At 43.7% G+C, this 21671-nt stretch overlaps 2 protein-coding genes across 2 annotated transcripts in view; both read right to left on the bottom strand.

Annotated features, from left to right (window-relative positions):
* LOC310874815 (GTPase IMAP family member 8-like) overlaps positions 1–21671 on the bottom strand; it is a gene marked incomplete at both ends in the record, with an annotated part of 389544 nt that overhangs the window by 74731 nt on the left and 293142 nt on the right. The gene's annotated exons all lie outside the window — the stretch shown is intronic.
* On the bottom strand, positions 13656–21546 carry LOC310875180 (uncharacterized protein). The gene is made up of 7 exons (XM_083788316.1): positions 21467–21546; positions 20251–20370; positions 20029–20155; positions 15628–15720; positions 15264–15304; positions 14654–14948; positions 13656–13820 (listed from the first exon to the last, which is right to left on the bottom strand). Exons 2-7 carry the CDS (start codon positions 20305–20307, stop codon positions 13807–13809), a joined length of 627 nt encoding a protein of 208 aa, XP_083644442.1. The 5' UTR covers positions 20308–20370; positions 21467–21546; the 3' UTR covers positions 13656–13806.

Raw genomic sequence — 21671 nt, 5'->3', positions numbered from 1 at the left:
AGTAGTAGTAGATAGTAGTGATAGTAGTAGTAGATAGTAGTGATAGTAGTAGTAGATAGTAGTGATAGTAGTAGTAGATAGTAGTAGTAGTAGTGATAGTAGTAGTAGATAGTAGTGATAGTAGTAGTAGATAGTAGTGATAGTAGTAGTAGATAGTAGTGATAGTAGTAGTAGATAGTAGTGATAGTAGTGATAGTAGTAGTAGATAGTAGTGATAGTAGTAGTAGTAGTAGTGATAGTAGTAGTAGATAGTAGTGATAGTAGTAGTAGATAGTAGTGATAGTAGTAGTAGATAGTAGTGATAGTAGTAGTAGTAGTAGTGATAGTAGTAGTAGATAGTAGTGATAGTAGTAGTAGATAGTTGTGATAGTAGTAGTAGATAGTAGTGATAGTAGTAGTAGATAGTAGTGATAGTAGTAGTAGATAGTAGTAGTAGTAGTGATAGTAGTAGTAGATAGTAGTGATAGTAGTAGTAGTAGTAGTGATAGTAGTAGTAGATAGTAGTGATAGTAGTAGTAGATAGTAGTGATAGTAGTAGTAGATAGTAGTAGTAGTAGTGATAGTAGTAGTAGATAGTAGTGATAGTAGTAGTAGTAGTAGTGATAGTAGTAGTAGATAGTAGTGATAGTAGTAGTAGATAGTAGTGATAGTAGTAGTAGATAGTAGTGATAGTAGTAGTAGATAGTAGTGATAGTAGTAGTAGATAGTTGTGATAGTAGTAGTAGATAGTAGTGATAGTAGTAGTAGATAGTAGTTGTAACTGTTGCCACTACAAATAATATAATTTGTTTATATTTCTAAAAGGTACAAGTTCATAATTAAGTTACATTCATGTTAAAACATTATTTCATTGCTTTTCTTGTCAAGTTGTAATGCCTTTTATTTTGAAGAGTCAAAGTCCTGTTCTGTCTGTGTCTCGTTTGGTCTGCGCATGTCAATTGGTAACACGGATCAAGCCACAAGAAACAGCAGCAAGGTGCAAAGCAGCTCCAGCTTGCACTGGTCACAAAGAGACTGTAAAGTTACAAGAATTAAGAGACTGTCTAACTGATAAGAAAGGGTTATAAGGACCTGAAGATTGCAGAGTATCCCCCCCTTTGTTACGCACGCAGCCAACGAGGTATTTGTTGTTTGTTTTGTCTGTGTTTTGCTACGTGAAATGTTTGCATCTACATGCTGTGTTGATTGTAACGTCCTTGTTTATTGTTTTTATTGTTTAGTTTTCACGGTGATTTGGAGGACCAACAACCCTACAAATAAATCAGTTCAAGGAAACCACTTGTGTCTGTTTGTGCGCGGAGGGAGTTACAGTGAAAACTCGCACTGTTCATCGACGCAGTGGACAACGCACGCTAATTGACAGTCTGCAAGATCAAAGGACCAGGCCAGCTGCACGGAGTGATCGTCAGCAAGCACCGACAGATGAGCCCGTTCAGCGCCGCCACCCCCCCCCCCCCCCCCCCCGCCTCTTCCCCCCTCAGTCCTTCTCACACACACTTCACACACAGAAGAAAAGGTAATCTGAACGTTTTCAAGACAATAAGGCTATGAAGAAAATGGACATTAAATCAGCAGTACTCTAAGTAGAAAGAGGGCTTCTGGAAACGTTTGAAGATACTTAGGAGTGTGTGGTAAAGTTTTGGACTAATCTGCTCATTCAATTTAATTGAATCTTGTCATTATACAAGACACACTTGAGGTGCAAAGTTAAAAAAGGACACTATATTTTTTTGTTTTGATATTATACCGAGTTAAAGTTGTATTGGTTTACAAAAAATAATTCAAGGTATTTGCCATTTGATTTGATATTGAAGTATTTCAACTGCCTTTGATATTTTAGTTTTGAAGTGATTTAAAGTGTATATAGTGAACGTTTTGAAAGTAATATTCAGAAAAGGTAATATCCAAAGGTTGAATTAAGAAAGTTGAATTTAAGATTTGATTTGTTTAAGCTTTAAGGTATTTACATTTAGGATATTTACTGCATTTAAGTGATATTTACAAGTTTATCTAACAAGGATTGACAGAAATTCCATTTACTGTCAATATTTTCTCTCGACAATTTTATTTGACAATTTAAAAAGGATTGTATTTACAAGTAGGTTATTATTTAAGAAGTGATTAAAATGTCAGATCCAGGTGCACCTACAGAACAGGAAAGGGACAGTATTAGGGAGAGAAAGGATTCCCAACCCCGACCTGAAGAGGAAAGACACCAGGAAGAAGCCCGACCTGAAGAAAAGGAAGTGAGTGGTGCTGAAGAGGAACTGCAGCAAGAGGAAACTCAGATGCCGAGACGAAGTGAAAGAACAAGAAACCTAACAGAAAAGGGTAAAGAAATGCAAGCGGACAAAATTAAAATTTTGCAACAAAGCTTCAACTACTGCTATAACAAATGGAGATCACAGGCTAAATTGTCTAAGGAGTGGTTATCACAAACGGAGCCTCTGAGTGAGACATTGATTAACGACATCATTTGTGAACTCAAAGGCTTCACTGCACATGTCACAGGTGCTTACGATAACCTGCGTCAAGTCTCAGCTCCAGAGCAGGACATCCGACGAAAGGTTGATCAGTGTGTGGAAATCTCTAAGTTCATTCTCTTCAGAGCCGCAAGTCGACTGGATGGAAATATTCCAGCAGAGGAGCCAGAATGGCCAGAAGCAGGCTCTATCTTTGACTCAAGTTGTAAATCACTCTCTGTCGCTTCTATCGGGAAAGGCGGCTCAGACCATTCCACTAGGTCTTCTGTAAGAAGACAAGAAGCTGCCGCTGAAGCTGCTGCGAACCAAGCTGTTCTAAAAGTGATAGAAGAACAAGAAAAAGAACAATCGGAATTAGACCACTTGGAGGCAGAAGCTAGAAAGTTTGCCAGAAAGCGAGAGGAAGAGGCAGCTCAAATGAAAGCTCAACTAGAAGAAGAGCATATAGCTCTACAAAGGACTCTGGATGAAAAACGGAGAAAAATAAAGAAATTGGAAACGGTGAAAAATCTTAATGCAGCACAAGCAAGAATGCTGGTGTATGATCAAGGGAGCATCAAAGAAGAACGGAAAGACATATTACTGGAAAATAAGAGAGTAGCAGATAAACAAGTACCTGCTCTCACAAGTCATCAGTCCAGTCATACGTCTCCCGTGCCACAAGCCTCTCATGACAGTACAGCAGAGCTCGTTAAGATGCTGGCAGGCGCTTTAAGTGCCAACAGAATACCAATTCCTGAACCTCCAGTATTCAGTGGGGATCCATTGAAGTACATCGACTGGAAACTATCTTTTGAAATACTGATAGACCAGAAGAACATACAAGAGAAGGAGAAGATATACTACCTACGAAGATACATCGGTGGTCAAGCAAAGAAGGCTCTTGATGGCTACTTCCTGCTCGGAACCGAATCTGCCTATGTTGCAGCATGGGAGATTCTGGAGGAGAGATACGGAAACCCATTCACAATTGCCAAGGCGTACAGAGACCAGCTCCAAGCATGGCCTAAGATTGGGTCGAAGGACAGCTTTGAGCTCAGAGAATTTACAGATTTTCTCCGCAGTTGTGAAGCTGCCATGATCAACAACAAGACATTGCAGATCCTGAATGACTGTAATGAGAACAGGAAAATCCTTTCTAAGTTACCAGATTGGCTAACAGCCGCATGGAATCGGAAGGTTATGGAAATGGAAGAAGAGAGAAATCAATTTCCCTCATTCAGCCACTTTGTCAGATTTCTAACAAGAGAAGCAAGAATTGCCTGCAACCCTGTCACTTCACTGCACTCATTGAAGCAAGGTGAAGCTGACAACCCAAAGTCCCAAAGACAACAAAGTTTTGCAGCAAAGTCACTGAATACAAGCTCCAATGAAGAGAGACTGACTACAAGCTCCAATGAAAAAAATGTCATAAAATGCAGTTTCTGCGAGAAGATGGGACATGAGCTACACCGATGCAGAAAATTCATGGAGAAAGAAATGTCAGAAAGAATCAAGTTTGTTCAAACTGAACGACTTTGCTTTGGTTGTCTCAGGTCTGGGCACCAATCAAAAAGCTGCGACAGTAGGAGTGTTTGTGAAACATGCCAAAGGAAGCATCCTACTTGTCTGCATGAAGAGAGAACCAGAGAACAAAGACCACCACAAGCTAAGCCAAGTACAAGTCAAGAAACCCACAATGGAAGACCTCAATCATCTCAACACAGAGAAACAACTACAGACGCTACTTCACTTAGAGTAATACTGCAAGAAGCAAACGCACAAACGTCTGCAATAATTCCAGTCTGGCTTTCATCCACAACTCAACCAACACAAGAAGTGCTTGTATATGCGCTGTTGGATTCTCAAAGCGACACAACCTTTGTGCTTAGTGAAGTAGCAGAAGCTTTGGAAGCAAGTAAAGAACAAGTCAAGCTCAAGCTCTCTACTATGACTGCAAGAACTACAGTAATAAGCTCCCAAAGAGTAAACAACCTGCAAGTAAGAGGCTTTTACTCAGGAGAGAAGATCCCCTTACCACCAGTCTATACACGTGATTTTATTCCTGCCAACAGAACTCACATACCTACAGATGAGACCGCAAAGTCATGGACCCATCTAGAGCATCTCCAACATGAGATACCACATCTGCAAGACTGTGAAGTAGGTTTACTCATTGGATACAACTGCTCACAAGCCTTACTTCCAAGGGAAGTGGTGTCTGGTAAAGAAAACCAGCCTTACGCACAGCGCACAGACCTTGGATGGAGTATTGTTGGACACCGGAATCCCTGTGTAGACTACGGCGATGCTTTCGGAATAAGCCATCGCATAGTGATGAGACAAGTGACACCTGATATGGAGACTTCTGTCAATCTCAAAACTGAAGTACACTATGTGTGTCGAACCAAAGTAAAGGAAATCACTCTCTCTGACATCATAAAGGTTCTTGAATCAGACTTCTCCGAAAGAGCCATAGAGGATGATCCAGTGTCTCAAGATGACATCAAGTTCCTTTCTAAAATGAGAGAGAACATCACACAAAAGGACAATGGCCACTACGAAATGCCATTACCGTTCAAAGAAGAACGACCACACTTGCCCAACAACAAGATATGTGCAGTGCACCGCCTAACTTCTCTTGAAAGGAGACTAAAGAAAGACCAAAAGTACTACAGAGACTATGTCAACTTTATGGATGACATAATTAAGCGCGGTGACGCAGAGAAGGTGCCGGATGAAGAATTGGACAGTCAGTCCGTTTGGTACATTCCTCATCATGGAGTTTACCATCCACATAAACCAGAGAAAATACGTGTAGTATTTGACTGTTCCGCCAAGTTTCATGACACATCCCTCAACGACCATCTGCTCACCGGCCCTGATTTAACTAACACCATGGTGGGTGTCCTATGCCGCTTCCGCAAGAGTTCTGTCGCAGTCATGTGCGACGTTGAAAGAATGTTTCACCAGTTTCACGTGAGAAAGGAAGATCAAGATTATTTAAGATTTCTGTGGTGGGAGAATGGCAATATGGAAACCGCACCATCAACCTACAGGATGAAGGTTCACTTGTTTGGAGCGGCCTCGTCTCCTGGCTGTGCCAATTTCGGCCTGAAACATTTGGCAGCACAAGGGCAAGGTCAGTTCAGTGAAGATGCCATACGCTTCATTCAAAGAAATTTCTATGTAGACGATGGTCTAACCAGTGTTCAAACTGAAGAAGAAGCAAGCCAGCTTGTCAAGGAAGCAAGAGAACTTTGCTCCACTGGCAAGTTAAGACTTCACAAGTTTGTCTCCAACAGTGAGAAAGTGATGGCAACAATTCCGGAAGGAGAACGTGCGGCAATCAAAGATCAAGACATGGCCTTGAGTTTACCTCACATTGAAAGAGCTCTAGGAGTGGAGTGGTGTATAACTTCTGACACCTTCAAATTCAGAGTTAAAGTGAAACCCAATCCACTAACAAGAAGGGGCGTGCTCTCTACCGTAGCGTCCATGTATGATCCCTTGGGGTTCCTGTCACCCTTCATCCTTCTGGGGAAACAAATACTTCAACAAATGTGCAGAGAGAAAGTCGGCTGGGATGAGGAACTTCCAGAAAGTCTCAGACCTCAGTGGGAGTCCTGGATTAGAGACCTACCCAATTTAGCTGAAATGCAAATTGAAAGATCCTACTTACCTTCAAGTTTTGGCGACGTCAAAAGGTATGAGCTGCACCATTTTGCTGACGCGAGCGTCTCTGGATACGGTGTATGTACTTACCTGCGAGCCGTCAACAAGTCAGATGAAGTCCATTGCTGTCTGGTAATGGGAAAGTCAAGAGTTACGCCAACCAAAGTCACTACTATACCAAGACTGGAACTCTCAGCGGCTGTTGTAGCAGTTCGAACCAGTGACATGCTCCGAAACGAGCTAGAAATCCAAGATCTGCAAGAGTTCTTTTGGACAGATTCCACAGTCGTTCTAGGCTACATAAACAATGATGCCAGAAGGTTCCAAGTGTTTGTAGCCAACCGTATACAGAGAATCAAGTCAAGTACAAAGGCCGAACAGTGGGCTCATGTAGCCTCTGAAGACAATCCGGCAGATCACGCCTCCCGAGGTTTGACTGCAGAGCAACTTAAGACCTCAAACTGGTTTATAGGACCAAAGTTTCTCTGGCAAAGACAGCTACCCATAAGAGAGAGCAAGGTGGGAGAAATCAAGGAAGACGATCCTGAACTCCGTAAGGCTTTTGTGTGTACCACCAAGGCAGAAGAAGCTAGATCATTGCTGGATCGCCTAGAGAAGTTCTCTGATTGGTCAAGAGGAGTAAGAGCTATTGCCAAATTGAAACGACATGTCAAAGAACACAAAGGGGTGAAACAACAAACCAGTGAAAGTACAAGTCTGGAAGAAAGGAAAGAAGCAGAACTTGCTATCATCAAGCTAGTTCAAGCAGAAGCATTCTCAGATGAGATAAAGAGCTTGGAACTTAAGAAAGCAGTTACCAAGACTACGGACAGTAAGCTGTGCAAGCTAAATCCATTTTTGGATGAAGAAGGCATTCTAAGAGTGGGAGGACGCTTGAGTCAGGCCGCGTTACACCCACACGTGAAGCATCCAGCCATACTCCCAAAGAGCAGCCACATTACAGCTTTACTCATTAAGCACTTCCACGAAAAGGTGCATCATCAAGGACGTGGAATGACGACGAACGAACTGCGAGCTAATGGATGGTGGATCCTGGGATGCAGTAGCGCCGTCTCGTCGCACATATTCAAATGTGTCAAGTGTCGAAAGTACAGAAGAAGTACTGAGGAACAGAGAATGGGTGACCTACCTGAAGATAGAACAGAGGCAACTCCACCCTTCATTTACACAGGCATAGACTGCTTCGGTCCGATCTATGTTAAAGAAGGAAGGAAGGACATCAAAAGATATGGACTCATACTTACCTGTCTATGCTCAAGGGCCATACACATTGAAGTTGTTGACGATATGACAACTGACGCATTTATCAATGCTTTGAGAGCGTTCATTGCCATAAGAGGAAATATTCGTCAACTAAGAAGTGACCAAGGCACCAATTTTGTTGGTGCAAGGAGAGAGTTTGCAGAACTCATGAGAGGAATGGATCAAGAAAGAGTGAAGGCTCTCGGATGTGAGTTTCTTATGAACCCCCCAGCGGCTAGTCACATGGGCGGCATTTGGGAGAGGCAAATAAGAACCATAAGAAGTGTTCTTACTGCTGTTCTCGACCAGTCGGCACAAAGGCTCGACACAACCTCACTAAGAACATTCCTATATGAGGTCATGGCCATTATTAACAGCAGACCACTTACCGTTGAACACTTGAATGACCCATCTGGACCTGAACCTTTAACTCCGAACCATATCCTTACAATGAAGTCCACAATACTACTGCCCCCACCTGGACAATTTGTTAAAGAAGATCTTTATCTCAAGAAGAGGTGGCGCAGAGTCCAGTATTTGGCCAATGAGTTTTGGACTCGTTGGAGAAAGGAATACCTTTTGAACCTACAGTCAAGACAAAAGTGGCACAAGAACAGAAGGAACTCGAAGGTCAACGACATTGTCCTTCTGCAAGACGATCTGGCACCACGCAACAAATGGAAGCTGGCCAGAATCACCGATGTCTACCCAGGGTCAGATGGTAGGGTGAGAAAACTAAAACTGATGGTTAGCGACACCACATTTGACAAGAAGGGAACGCCCACAACTAAAACAGGGTTTCTTGAGAGACCTGTACAGAAGATTGTCACTCTGCTTGAAGCAGAGGAAAGGGTTTAATGTTTTGCCTGAAATTTCATGGGAAAGGTTTAATAACTGTAATGGTTTATTTTATTTTGAAGTATTAAAAGGAAATCCCACAAGAAGGTTTTGTGAGATTTGGTGGGAGTGTAACTGTTGCCACTACAAATAATATAATTTGTTTATATTTCTAAAAGGTACAAGTTCATAATTAAGTTACATTCATGTTAAAACATTATTTCATTGCTTTTCTTGTCAAGTTGTAATGCCTTTTATTTTGAAGAGTCAAAGTCCTGTTCTGTCTGTGTCTCGTTTGGTCTGCGCATGTCAATTGGTAACACGGATCAAGCCACAAGAAACAGCAGCAAGGTGCAAAGCAGCTCCAGCTTGCACTGGTCACAAAGAGACTGTAAAGTTACAAGAATTAAGAGACTGTCTAACTGATAAGAAAGGGTTATAAGGACCTGAAGATTGCAGAGTATCCCCCCCTTTGTTACGCACGCAGCCAACGAGGTATTTGTTGTTTGTTTTGTCTGTGTTTTGCTACGTGAAATGTTTGCATCTACATGCTGTGTTGATTGTAACGTCCTTGTTTATTGTTTTTATTGTTTAGTTTTCACGGTGATTTGGAGGACCAACAACCCTACAAATAAATCAGTTCAAGGAAACCACTTGTGTCTGTTTGTGCGCGGAGGGAGTTACAGTAGTGATAGTAGTAGTAGATAGTAGTGATAGTAGTAGTAGATAGTTGTGATAGTAGTAGTAGATAGTAGTGATAGTAGTAGTAGATAGTAGTGAATAGTGATCAGACACACTGATAGTAGTAGCAGCTACTGGATCTGGAAACTCTTCCGTTGGCCGTCCATGCACAAAATGCTAAGAAGGGGCGGGGCCACCATGAAGACCTCTAGGGGGCACTGTGACACCTCTAGGGGGCACTGTGACACCTCTAGAGGGCACTGTGACACCTCTAGAGGGCACTGTGACACCTATAGGGGGCACTGTGACACCTCTAGGGGGCACTGTGACACCTCTAGGGGGCACTGTGACACCTCTATAGGGGGCACTGTGACACCTCTATAGGGGGCACTGTGACACCTCTAGGGGGCACTGTGACACCTCTAGGGGGCACTGTGACACCTCTATAGGGGGCACTGTGACACCTCTAGAGGGCACTGTGACACCTCTAGAGGGCACTGTGACACCTCTAGAGGGCACTGTGACACCTCTAGGGGGCACTGTGACACCTCTATAGGGGGCACTGTGACACCTCTAGGGGGCACTGTGACACCTCTAGGGGGCACTGTGACACCTCTATAGGGGGCACTGTGACACCTCTATAGGGGGCACTGTGACACCTCTAGGGGGCACTGTGACACCTCTAGGGGGCACTGTGACACCTCTATAGGGGGCACTGTGACACCTCTAGGGGGCACTGTGACACCTCTATAGGGGGCACTGTGACACCTCTATAGGGGGCACTGTGACACCTCTATAGGGGGCACTGTGACACCTCTAGAGGGGGCACTGTGACACCTCTAGGGGGCACTGTGACACCTCTAGGGGGCACTGTGACACCTCTAGGGGGCACTGTGACACCTCTAGGGGGCACTGTGACACCTCTATAGGGGGCACTGTGACACCTCTATAGGGGGCACTGTGACACCTCTAGGGGGCACTGTGACACCTCTATAGGGGGCACTGTGACACCTCTATAGGGCACTGTGACACCTCTATAGGGGGCACTGTGACACCTCTATAGGGGGCACTGTGACACCTCTATAGGGGGCACTGTGACACCTCTATAGGGGGCACTGTGACACCTCTAGAGGGCACTGTGACACCTCTATAGGGGGCACTGTGACACCTCTATAGGGCACTGTGACACCTCTATAGGGGGCACTGTGACACCTCTAGGGGGCACTGTGACACCTCTAGGGGGCACAATCTGCATTCAAAGAGGTTCTGTTCTGTAGACCAGGTTTTTATTTTCAGGAAGCAGACAGGCTCTAAAGAGAGAGAGAGGGAATATCTATCTCTGTCTTGTACTTCCATTCATCCTCCTTCAATCTCTCTCTCTCTGTCTCTCTCTCTCTCTCTCCCCCTCTCTCTCTCTCCCCCTCTCTATCTCTATCTCTATCTCTCTCCCCCTCCCTCCCCCCCTCTCCCTCTCTCTCTCTCTCTCTCTCTCTGTATCTCTCTATATATGTCTCTCTCTCTCTCTCTCTCTCTCTCTCTCTCTCTCTCTCTCTCTCTCTCTCTCTCTCTCTCTCTCTCTCTGTATCTCTCTATATATGTCTCTCTCTCTCTCTCTCTCTCTCTCTCTCTCTCTCCCTCTCTCCCTCTCTCTCTCTCTCTGAGAGAAAAACACTCCTCTTGTTTCCACGGCAACGGATGTTCCCACGCTCCGACCACCGCTGCATCGGCCAATCACAGATCACCATGGCAACCCACATAAACAATCACTGTATCGCCACATCGGCCAATCACAGATCACCATGGGCTGTAGCCCGCCTTTTTGTCATTTTTTTGATTGATTGATTGATTGATTGATTGATTGATTGGGTACATTGTTAAATAAAAGTACAGGTCAGAAACTAAAACGAGGATGAAAGCAGAAAAAGCACAGCAACTAGTTTACATCTGGGTGCTCCATGCTCAATTCATCACATCATTTAAAGACATTTAAAAAGCATCAACTTCACAGTTAGATAAAAAGGGATCAACTGTTATCGTATTCCCTTAAGGGGATAAGGGGTTTAGCTTCAGGGATAAGGGGTTTAGCTTCAGGGATAAGGGGTTCAGCTTCAGGGATAAGGGGTTTAGCTTCAGGGATAAAGGGTTCAGCTTCAGGGATAAGGGGTTCAGCTTCAGGGATAAGGGGTTTAGCTTCAGGGATAAAGGGTTTAGCTTCAGGGATAAAGGGTTCAGCTTCAGGGATAAGGGGTTCAGCTTCAGGGATAAGGGGTTAATTAAGCTTCAGGGATAAGGGGTTAATTAAGCTTCAGGGATAAGGGGTTTAGCTTCAGGGATAAGGGGTTAATTAAGCTTCAGGGATAAGGGGTTAATTAAGCTTCAGGGATAAGGGGTTTAGCTTCAGGGATAAGGGGTTAATTAAGCTTCAGGGACAAGGGGTTAAGCTTCAGGGATAAGGCGTTAATTAAGCTTCAGGGACAAGGGGTTAAGCTTCAGGGATAAGGGGTTAATCTTCAGGGATAAGGGGTTAAGTAAGTTTCAGGGATAAGGGGTTTAGCTTCATGGATAGGGTTTATTAAAGGATGCAACAAGGCTGGCAAGTAGAACTGACATTTATTCACGGTAAAATAATAATAATAATTCCATATAGTTTAGATTGGGAGTGAGGCTGCAGTTCTGACAGACAGAAAGCGAGGTATTGTTGGTTGTCCCCAGAATACCAATGCTGTGTGGGGTTTAAACTAGGGACATTTTACTCATTAATATACCTTAGAGCTGATCTCAGGTCAGAATGGGTTAATATACCTTAGAGCTGTTGAGTGGAAATGATACAAAAGTCCCTCATTCTGAAGAATCATTAACATGGTGAAACATCAAGATGTGTTTCACGATTCTCCATGTTAATGATTTATTTCAGACAGACAGACAGACAGACAGACAGACAGACAGACAGACAGACACAGACAGACAGCAACCCACTTAATTATCTCCGAACACGTTCTCTCACAATAGATCTAAAACTTTATTTTAACGTCACACATAGCATCTGTATACATTTACTAAAACCTTACAACGTGTACAAATCAAGTACATGTATCATGTATCACAGTAAAGGATGCTGTACTGTACAGTCCTACAATAGCCTACATACAGTAAAGGATGCTGTACTGTACAGTCCTACAATAGCCTACATACAGTAAAGGATGCTGTACTGTACAGTCCTACAATAGCCTACATACAGTACAGCAGGGCTCTCCAACCTTAAGGGTCTGCTGTAGACCTCTCTGGTGGTCTGTAGACCATTCTCTGGTGGTCAGTAGACCATTCTCTGGTGGTCAGTAGACCATTCTCTGGTGGTCAGTAGACCATTCTCTGGTGGTCAGTAGACCATTCTCTGGTGGTCAGTAGACCATTCTCTGGTGGTCTGTAGACCATTCTCTGGTGGTCAGTAGACCATTCTCTGGTGGTCAGTAGACCATTCTCTGGTCGTCTGTAGACCATTCTCTGGTGGTCAGTAGACCATTCTCTGGTCGTCAGTAGACCATTCTCTGGTGGTCAGTAGACCATTCTCTGGTCGTCAGTAGATCATTCTCTGGTGGTGGTCAGTAGACCATTCTCTGGTGGTCAGTAGACCATTCTCTGGTGGTCAGTAGACCATTCTCTGGTCGTCAGTAGACCATTCTCTGGTGGTGGTCAGTAGACCATTCTCTGGTGGTGGTCTGTAGACCATTCTCTGGTCGTCAGTAGACCATTCTCTGGTGGTGGTCAGTAGACCATTCTCTGGTGGTGGTCAGTAGACCATTCTCTGGTCGTCTGTAGACCATTCTCTGGTCGTCTGTAGACCATTCTCTGGTCGTCAGTAGATCATTCTCTGGTCATCTGTAGTAATCAAATGTTTCCATCTTCAATGTAGACATTTAGCAGACGCTCTTAGCGCAGAGTTATTTACAGTAAGCAATGCAAACACGAGGTAATACATCAAATGCATAATTATAATTATGGTCAAGGATCAAATTAAAGACTTCTATCAACATTTGTCTCTCTGTACAACGTCCTGCAATCTAGCAGAAAACAAGTCCTATAAAAACTAGTTGATGATCAAAGTCAAAGTCGTGTGATTTGTCACACACGTCACCGCAGTGGAACGTGCTCTCCACATTTTACCGTCTCTTGGAGCGGTGAGACGCAGCCGCGCCGCGCTCACCCTGGAAACCCCCCCAATCCAACCCTTTGATGCTGAGTGCCAAGCAGGGACTGACCCCCCAATCCAACCCTTTGATGCTGAGTGCCAAGCAGGGACTGACCCCCCCAATCCAACCCTTGATGCTGAGTGCCAAGCAGGGACTGACCCCCCCAATCCAACCCATTGATGCTGAGTGCCAAGCAGGGACTGACCCCCCCCAATCCAACCCTTTGATGCTGAGTGCCAAGCAGGGACTGACCCCCCAATCCAACCCATTGAGAGTTCCTGGAACAACATATTTTCAGATGGGGGTCGGCGGCCAATTACATGAAGATTGGGGGTCCAATTACATGAAGATTGGGGGTCCAATTACATGAAGATTGGGGGTCCAATTACATGAAGATTGGGGGTCCAATTACATGAAGATTGGGGGTCCAATTACATGAAGATTGGGGGTCCAATTACATGAAGATTGGGGGTCCAATTACATGAAGATTGGGGGTCCAATTACATGAAGATTGGGGGTCCAATTACATGAAGATTGGGGGTCCTTGACATGAAAATGTTTGAGAACGGTGTTTCATCTGCCAGGACCTTCGGGTGGACGGTGTTTCAGCTGCCAGGACATTGGGGTGGACGGTGTTTCAGCTGCCAGGACCTTCGGGTGGACGGTGTTTCAGCTGCCAGGACCTTCGGGTGGACGGTGTTTCATCTGCCAGGACCTTGGGGTGTAAAGTGAACAGAATCGTTAAAACCTCGTCTCGGTAGAGGGACGTCGTCTCCATCACGTTGTCTTTGCTCCCGATCGAATTCATTCGATCTTGAGCATCTGCCGATACCGATCTTTCTCGATCTGATATTTCTATATTTTTTAAAGAACACCTGCTATGCCATATCACAGTACAATATCCAAAATCACACACATTATGCCGTCTAATATTATGATATGGATATACTATTGACACTAGCGATGTCCCGATCACTTTTTTTTTTTTTTATCCGATTCCGAACATTTGGAAAAGACGTGATCGGCCCCGATTTCCGGTCACGTGATTATATCGGGACAAACCCAATAGTTACATTACACTGTAGTCTGGTCTACAGACAACAATACATTACACTGTATCCTGACCTACAGGCAACAATACATTACACTGTAGTCTCACTGTCATATTACCGGGCAGCTCAAGGTTAGAATTGTAATGTATGTGTTGTGTTGTATTGTATTGTATTGTATTGTATTGTATTGTATTGTATTGTGTGGTGTGGTGTGGTGTGGTGTGGTGTGGTGTGGTGTGGTGTGGTGTGGTGTGGTGTGGTGTGGTGTGGTGTGGTGTGGTGTGGTGTGGTGTGGTGTGGTGTGGTGTGGTGTGGTGTGGTGTGGTGTGGTGTGGTGTGGTGTGGTGTGGTGTGGTGTGGTGTGGTGTGGTGTGGTGTGGTGTGGTATTGTATTGTATTGTATTGTATTGTATTGTATTGTATTGTATTGTATTGTATTGTAATGTAATGTAATGTAATGTAATGTATTGTATTGTAATGTATTGTGTGGTATTACCTGGCAGCTCCAGAGAAAGAACCCAGTCCCTGAGCTGTGTATTATAGGTGTTGTGAACCTCTGGATCTCTGAGAAGTTTGAGGAAGTCAGAAGAAGAGCTCTCTCCTCTAGACATCAGCGCGTCAATAAGGTCATAGCAAGCATCTTCTGGTGGTGCTTTACTCTTCAGTTGTTGGTACACTCGGTCATCAACCAGCTCTTCAGAGTGTGCATGCTGCAGAATCAACTGGAAGTCTGCTTGGAGCCACCTGGCCAGTTTCACCTTGTTCTTCTTCAAGATTTTCACAGAGGGTTCCTATCAAAGGGAGAAGATACCATGTGACCTTCTATCAACGGGAGAAGATACCATGTGACCTTCTATCAACGGGAGAAGATACCATGTGACCTTCTATCAAAGGGAGAAGATACCATGTGACCTTCTATCAACGGGAGAATATACCATGTGACCTTCTATCAAAGGGAGAAGATACCATGTGACCTTCTATCAAAGGGAGAATATACCATGTGACCTTCTATCAAAGGGAAAAGCAGGCAATGTGTATGGAGTGTAACGATACCATGTGACCTGATTTTGAGTGGCTGTATTTTCCAGAAAACCTGTAGTATTTACCTGAGTGGAAGAAGCCATGGTCTTCTCTGGATGAGGCACAGCTGAAACGCAAAGAAGGAATTTATTGAATGAATGTGTGAATAATAGTAATAATAATAATAACAACACTAATAATAACAATAATAATAAGGTAACAACAAGGTCACAAAGTGCTGAACAACAAAGGAAACACAATGAAGAAACACGACAGTGATAATAGCACAGCAGTGGAGGTAACAGATAAGAAAGTGAAAAATACACCAGACATTACATAACAATCACAACGATGAAGGATTAAAAGCAGCTTTATTATTATTTATATATTTTTTAATTAAACCTAATAACTAATTATTCTGGAACTGTAAGTCACATCGATCACACTTACGCATTTTCCATTTGCTCGAGCCCGGCTGAGACCAACGAAGAACATGTTTCCAGCTTGGCTTCTTCTCAGTGACCAAGTCACCGACCAAGTCACCTGACGCAAGATAAACAGATATTATCTTATATTATTATATATAGGTATTATCATTCAGAAATGCACTGCAAACAATATGAATGAAGCTGACAGTCATCTCAGTAGACAGGTGACTGTGTGTACATGAAGACAGTCATCTCAGTAGACAGGTGACTGTGTGTACATAAAGACAGTCATCTCAGTAGACAGGTGACTGTGTGTACATGAAGACAGTCATCTCAGTAGACAGGTGACTGTGTGTACATAGAGACAGTCATCTCAGTAGACAGGTGACTGTGTGTACATGAAGACAGTCATCTCAGTAGACAGGTGACTGTGTGTACATAAAGACAGTCATCTCAGTAGACAGGTGACTGTGTACATAAAGACAGTCATCTCAGTAGACAGGTGACTGTGTACATAAAGACAGTCATCTCAGTAGACAGGTGACTGTGTACATGAAGACAGTCATCTCAGTAGACAGGTGACTGTGTGTACATAAAGACAGTCATCTCAGTAGACAGGTGACTGTGTGTACATAAAGACAGTCATCTCAGTAGACAGGTGACTGTGTACATAAAGACAGTCATCTCAGTAGACAGGTGACTGTGTGTACATAAAGACAGTCATCTCAGTAGACAGGTGACTGTGTACATAAAGACAGTCATCTCAGTAGACAGGTGACTGTGTGTACATAAAGACAGTCATCTCAGTAGACAGGTGACTGTGTACATAAAGACAGTCATCTCAGTAGACAGGTGACTGTGTGTACATAAAGACAGTCATCAGGTGACTGTGTACATAAAGACAGTCATCTCAGTAGACAGGTGACGGTGTACATAAAGACAGTCATCAGGTGACTGTGTGTACATAAAGACAGTCATCAGGTGACTGTGTGTACATAAAGACAGTCATCAGGTGACTGTGTGTACATAAAGACAGTCATCTCAGTAGACAGGTGACTGTGTGTACATAAAGACAGTCATCAGGTGACTGTGTGTACATGAAGACAGTCATCTCAGTAGACAGGTGACTGTGTGTACATAGAGACAGTCATCTCAGTAGACAGGTGACTGTGTGTACATGAAGACAGTCATCTCAGTAGACAGGTGACTGTGTGTACATAAAGACAGTCATCTCAGTAGACAGGTGACTGTGTGTACATAGAGACAGTCATCTCAGTAGACAGGTGACTGTGTGTACATGAAGACAGTCATCTCAGTAGACAGGTGACTTTGTGTACATAGAGACAGTCATCTCAGTAGACAGGTGACTGTGTACATAAAGACAGTCATCTCAGTAGACAGGTGACTGTGTACATAAAGACAGTCATCTCAGTAGACAGGTGACTGTGTACATGAAGACAGTCATCTCAGTAGACAGGTGACTGTGTGTACATAAAGACAGTCATCTCAGTAGACAGGTGACTGTGTGTACATAAAGACAGTCATCTCAGTAGACAGGTGACTGTGTGTACATAAAGACAGTCATCTCAGTAGACAGGTGACTGTGTGTACATAAAGACAGTCATCTCAGTAGACAGGTGACTGTGTGTACATAAAGACAGTCATCAGGTGACTGTGTACATAAAGACAGTCATCTCAGTAGACAGGTGACGGTGTACATAAAGACAGTCATCAGGTGACTGTGTACATAAAGACAGTCATCAGGTGACTGTGTGTACATAAAGACAGTCATCAGGTGACTGTGTGTACATAAAGACAGTCATCTCAGTAGACAGGTGACTGTGTGTACATAAAGACAGTCATCTCAGTAGACAGGTGACTGTGTGTACATAAAGACAGTCATCAGGTGACTGTGTGTACATGAAGACAGTCATCTCAGTAGACAGGTGACTGTGTGTACATAAAGACAGTCATCTCAGTAGACAGGTGACTGTGTACATAAAGACAGTCATCAGGTGACTGTGTGTACATAAAGACAGTCATCTCAGTAGACAGGTGACTGTGTGTACATGAAGACAGTCATCTCAGTAGACAGGTGACTGTGTGTACATGAAGACAGTCATCTCAGTAGACAGGTGACTGTGTGTACATAAAGACAGTCATCTCAGTAGACAGGTGACTGTGTGTACATAGAGACAGTCATCTCAGTAGACAGGTGACTGTGTGTACATGAAGACAGTCATCTCAGTAGACAGGTGACTGTGTGTACATGAAGACAGTCATCTCAGTAGACAGGTGACTGTGTGTACATGAAGACAGTCATCTCAGTAGACAGGTGACTGTGTGTACATAAAGACAGTCATCTCAGTAGACAGGTGACTGTGTGTACATAAAGACAGTCATCAGGTGACTGTGTGTACATGAAGACAGTCATCTCAGTAGACAGGTGACTGTGTGTACATGAAGACAGTCATCTCAGTAGACAGGTGACTGTGTGTACATAGAGACAGTCATCTCAGTAGACAGGTGACTGTGTGTACATAAAGACAGTCATCAGGTGACTGTGTGTACATGAAGACAGTCATCTCAGTAGACAGGTGACTGTGTGTACATGAAGACAGTCATCTCAGTAGACAGGTGACTGTGTGTACATGAAGACAGTCATCTCAGTAGACAGGTGACTGTGTGTACATTGAGACAGTCATCTCAGTAGACAGGTGACTGTGTGTACATAAAGACAGTCATCAGGTGACTGTGTGTACATGAAGACAGTCATCTCAGTAGACAGGTGACTGTGTGTACATAGAGACAGTCATCTCAGTAGACAGGTGACTGTGTGTACATGAAGACAGTCATCTCAGTAGACAGGTGACTGTGTGTACATAAAGACAGTCATCTCAGTAGACAGGTGACTGTGTACATAAAGACAGTCATCTCAGTAGACAGGTGACTGTGTACATAAAGACAGTCATCTCAGTAGACAGGTGACTGTGTACATGAAGACAGTCATCTCAGTAGACAGGTGACTGTGTGTACATAAATACAGTCATCTCAGTAGACAGGTGACTGTGTGTACATAAAGACAGTCATCTCAGTAGACAGGTGACTGTGTACATAAAGACAGTCATCTCAGTAGACAGGTGACTGTGTGTACATAAAGACAGTCATCTCAGTAGACAGGTGACTGTGTGTACATAAAGACAGTCATCTCAGTAGACAGGTGACTGTGTACATAAAGACAGTCATCTCAGTAGACAGGTGACTGTGTGTACATAAAGACAGTCATCTCAGTAGACAGGTGACTGTGTACATGAAGACAGTCATCTCAGTAGACAGGTGACGGTGTACATAAAGACAGTCATCAGGTGACTGTGTACATAAAGACAGTCATCAGGTGACTGTGTGTACATAAAGACAGTCATCAGGTGACTGTGTGTACATAAAGACAGTCATCAGGTGACTGTGTGTACATAAAGACAGTCATCTCAGTAGACAGGTGACTGTGTGTACATGAAGACAGTCATCTCAGTAGACAGGTGACTGTGTACATAAAGACAGTCATCAGGTGACTGTGTGTACATAAAGACAGTCATCTCAGTAGACAGGTGACTGTGTGTACATGAAGACAGTCATCTCAGTAGACAGGTGACTGTGTGTACATGAAGACAGTCATCTCAGTAGACAGGTGACTGTGTGTACATGAAGACAGTCATCTCAGTAGACAGGTGACTGTGTGTACATAAAGACAGTCATCTCAGTAGACAGGTGACTGTGTGTACATAAAGACAGTCATCAGGTGACTGTGTGTACATGAAGACAGTCATCTCAGTAGACAGGTGACTGTGTGTACATAAAGACAGTCATCTCAGTAGACAGGTGACTGTGTGTACATAGAGACAGTCATCTCAGTAGACAGGTGACTGTGTGTACATAAAGACAGTCATCTCAGTAGACAGGTGACTGTGTACATAAAGACAGTCATCAGGTGACTGTGTGTACATAAAGACAGTCATCTCAGTAGACAGGTGACTGTGTGTACATGAAGACAGTCATCTCAGTAGACAGGTGACTGTGTGTACATAGAGACAGTCATCTCAGTAGACAGGTGACTGTGTGTACATGAAGACAGTCATCTCAGTAGACAGGTGACTGTGTGTACATGAAGACAGTCATCTCAGTAGACAGGTGACTGTGTGTACATGAAGACAGTCATCTCAGTAGACAGGTGACTGTGTGTACATAGAGACAGTCATCTCAGTAGACAGGTGACTGTGTGTACATAAAGACAGTCATCTCAGTAGACAGGTGACTGTGTGTACATGAAGACAGTCATCAGGTGACTGTGTGTACATGAAGACAGTCATCAGGTGACTGTGTGTACATGAAGACAACCAGGTGACTGCTGTGTGCTTGCGGTAGGTACCTTGTCGAATGGTTGCAGTCCATGCCGTAACATCTGAACCACTCGCCTTCAGATTCAACTTGAAGGGAGGAGTCTGCTCATAGTATGCTTCAAAGAAACCTCTGGGTTTCACGGTGAATGGCAGGTACTGCACGGACACAGAACATTAATAATCATCTGACACGTTCATAATAAACACATACATGTTCATACTAGCTTCACCTATCTACTGTCCACACACACCTCGGGATCGATTTCTCCACGTGGCTCACTGGTCAGATGGTATTCCTCGTATCGCATCGAACAGAAGGTGTTCTTGTCAATCGTATTGAAGCGTTCCTTCTTCAGCTTCTTCTTGATGTCCTGCCCCACACAAGGACAACACGCACGCGCACACGCACACGCGCACACACACACACACACACACACACACACACACACACACACACACACACACACACACACACACACACACACACACACACACACACACACACACACACACAATATTAGGGAACGATAAAAACGAACAAACAAATAAAGCGTCATCTTCTTTTCAGACGATGACTTATTGACCATGTGTTACATTTTTAATAAAAGCACACCGATGTCATGTGACTAGACTAGCGAAGAATCATTAACTCAGCACAGGTGAAAAAGTCTAACAATAATGTAATATAGAGTTAACAGTGGGATATATCTATATAATGAAACTATGCAATATACTATAGTGCTATGTCTACATATAAGCTACATAAGTTGAGCCTGTAAGGTTGTTGGGCAAATGCTACAGAAAGTGCTACAGCCTGAGATGGAGTCTGGCAAAGAGCCTTGGCAAAGAAATGGCATAGGTGTAATTGATGATTTATATATGGATGCAAGTCATATCAGGAATCAATTTAACCTGATAGGGGTGAGTTTTGGAAATATCTTCAACTAAGTAGTGTTGGAAGTGTGTTCCACCTTAGCTACTTTTGCTAGTCAATTACAATGTCACGTCACCCCTGTGATCATCAGGGGATGATCCCAAAAAAACATTTGCAACATTTGCGGCGCCCCCTATGGATGAAAATGTAATTTATTTTGGCTCTTGGTTGATTAAACCACCCGTGACATATGATTCAAATTTGGGGAGGATTGGACGTTTGGTTCATGATTGGTGGCATTTTTCTTCGATCTTCCCATCATAAGTCTATTGAGAACTAATATCAATTAAACTATACAACATTTCTCTTGCAATCAGTAAGCAATGAGCAAGCACACGACTCCCGATGAAGCCGGTCGATTTGGCTCGAGTGCGTGCGGCAAAAACAACTGCAAAATAAAGGTAAGAAAGCCTTCTAGCATGGAATTATCCTTTAACTTAACACCTGCACTCTAAACTCTAAACATAAACAAATATAGTGATAAATGTTTCACATGATTATCATTGTATAAAAGCCATAGTTGTTCTGCTCACTTTAACATGCGAGGAGTTGCTGCTGGAGAGGTAGATGCGGAAACAGTGAGTGTCGACAGTACTGCCCAGATCCTGGTAGACCAGCACCGATCCGTGGTGTTGGTCCTGCTCTGTGCCGCGGGCGACGACGCCCACAGGGGACAGCGAGGACACCGACCACTTCACATGACTACCCGAGGACTGGACTGTCTCCATGACGGGCTGC

The sequence above is a fragment of the Protomyctophum parallelum genome, assembly GCF_964188405.1.
Source record: "Protomyctophum parallelum genome assembly, chromosome: 17".
Lineage (NCBI taxonomy): Eukaryota > Metazoa > Chordata > Actinopteri > Myctophiformes > Myctophidae > Protomyctophum > Protomyctophum parallelum.
The sequence above is the reverse complement of the archived record's forward strand: the minus strand, read 5'-3'. Positions and strand labels throughout refer to the sequence as shown.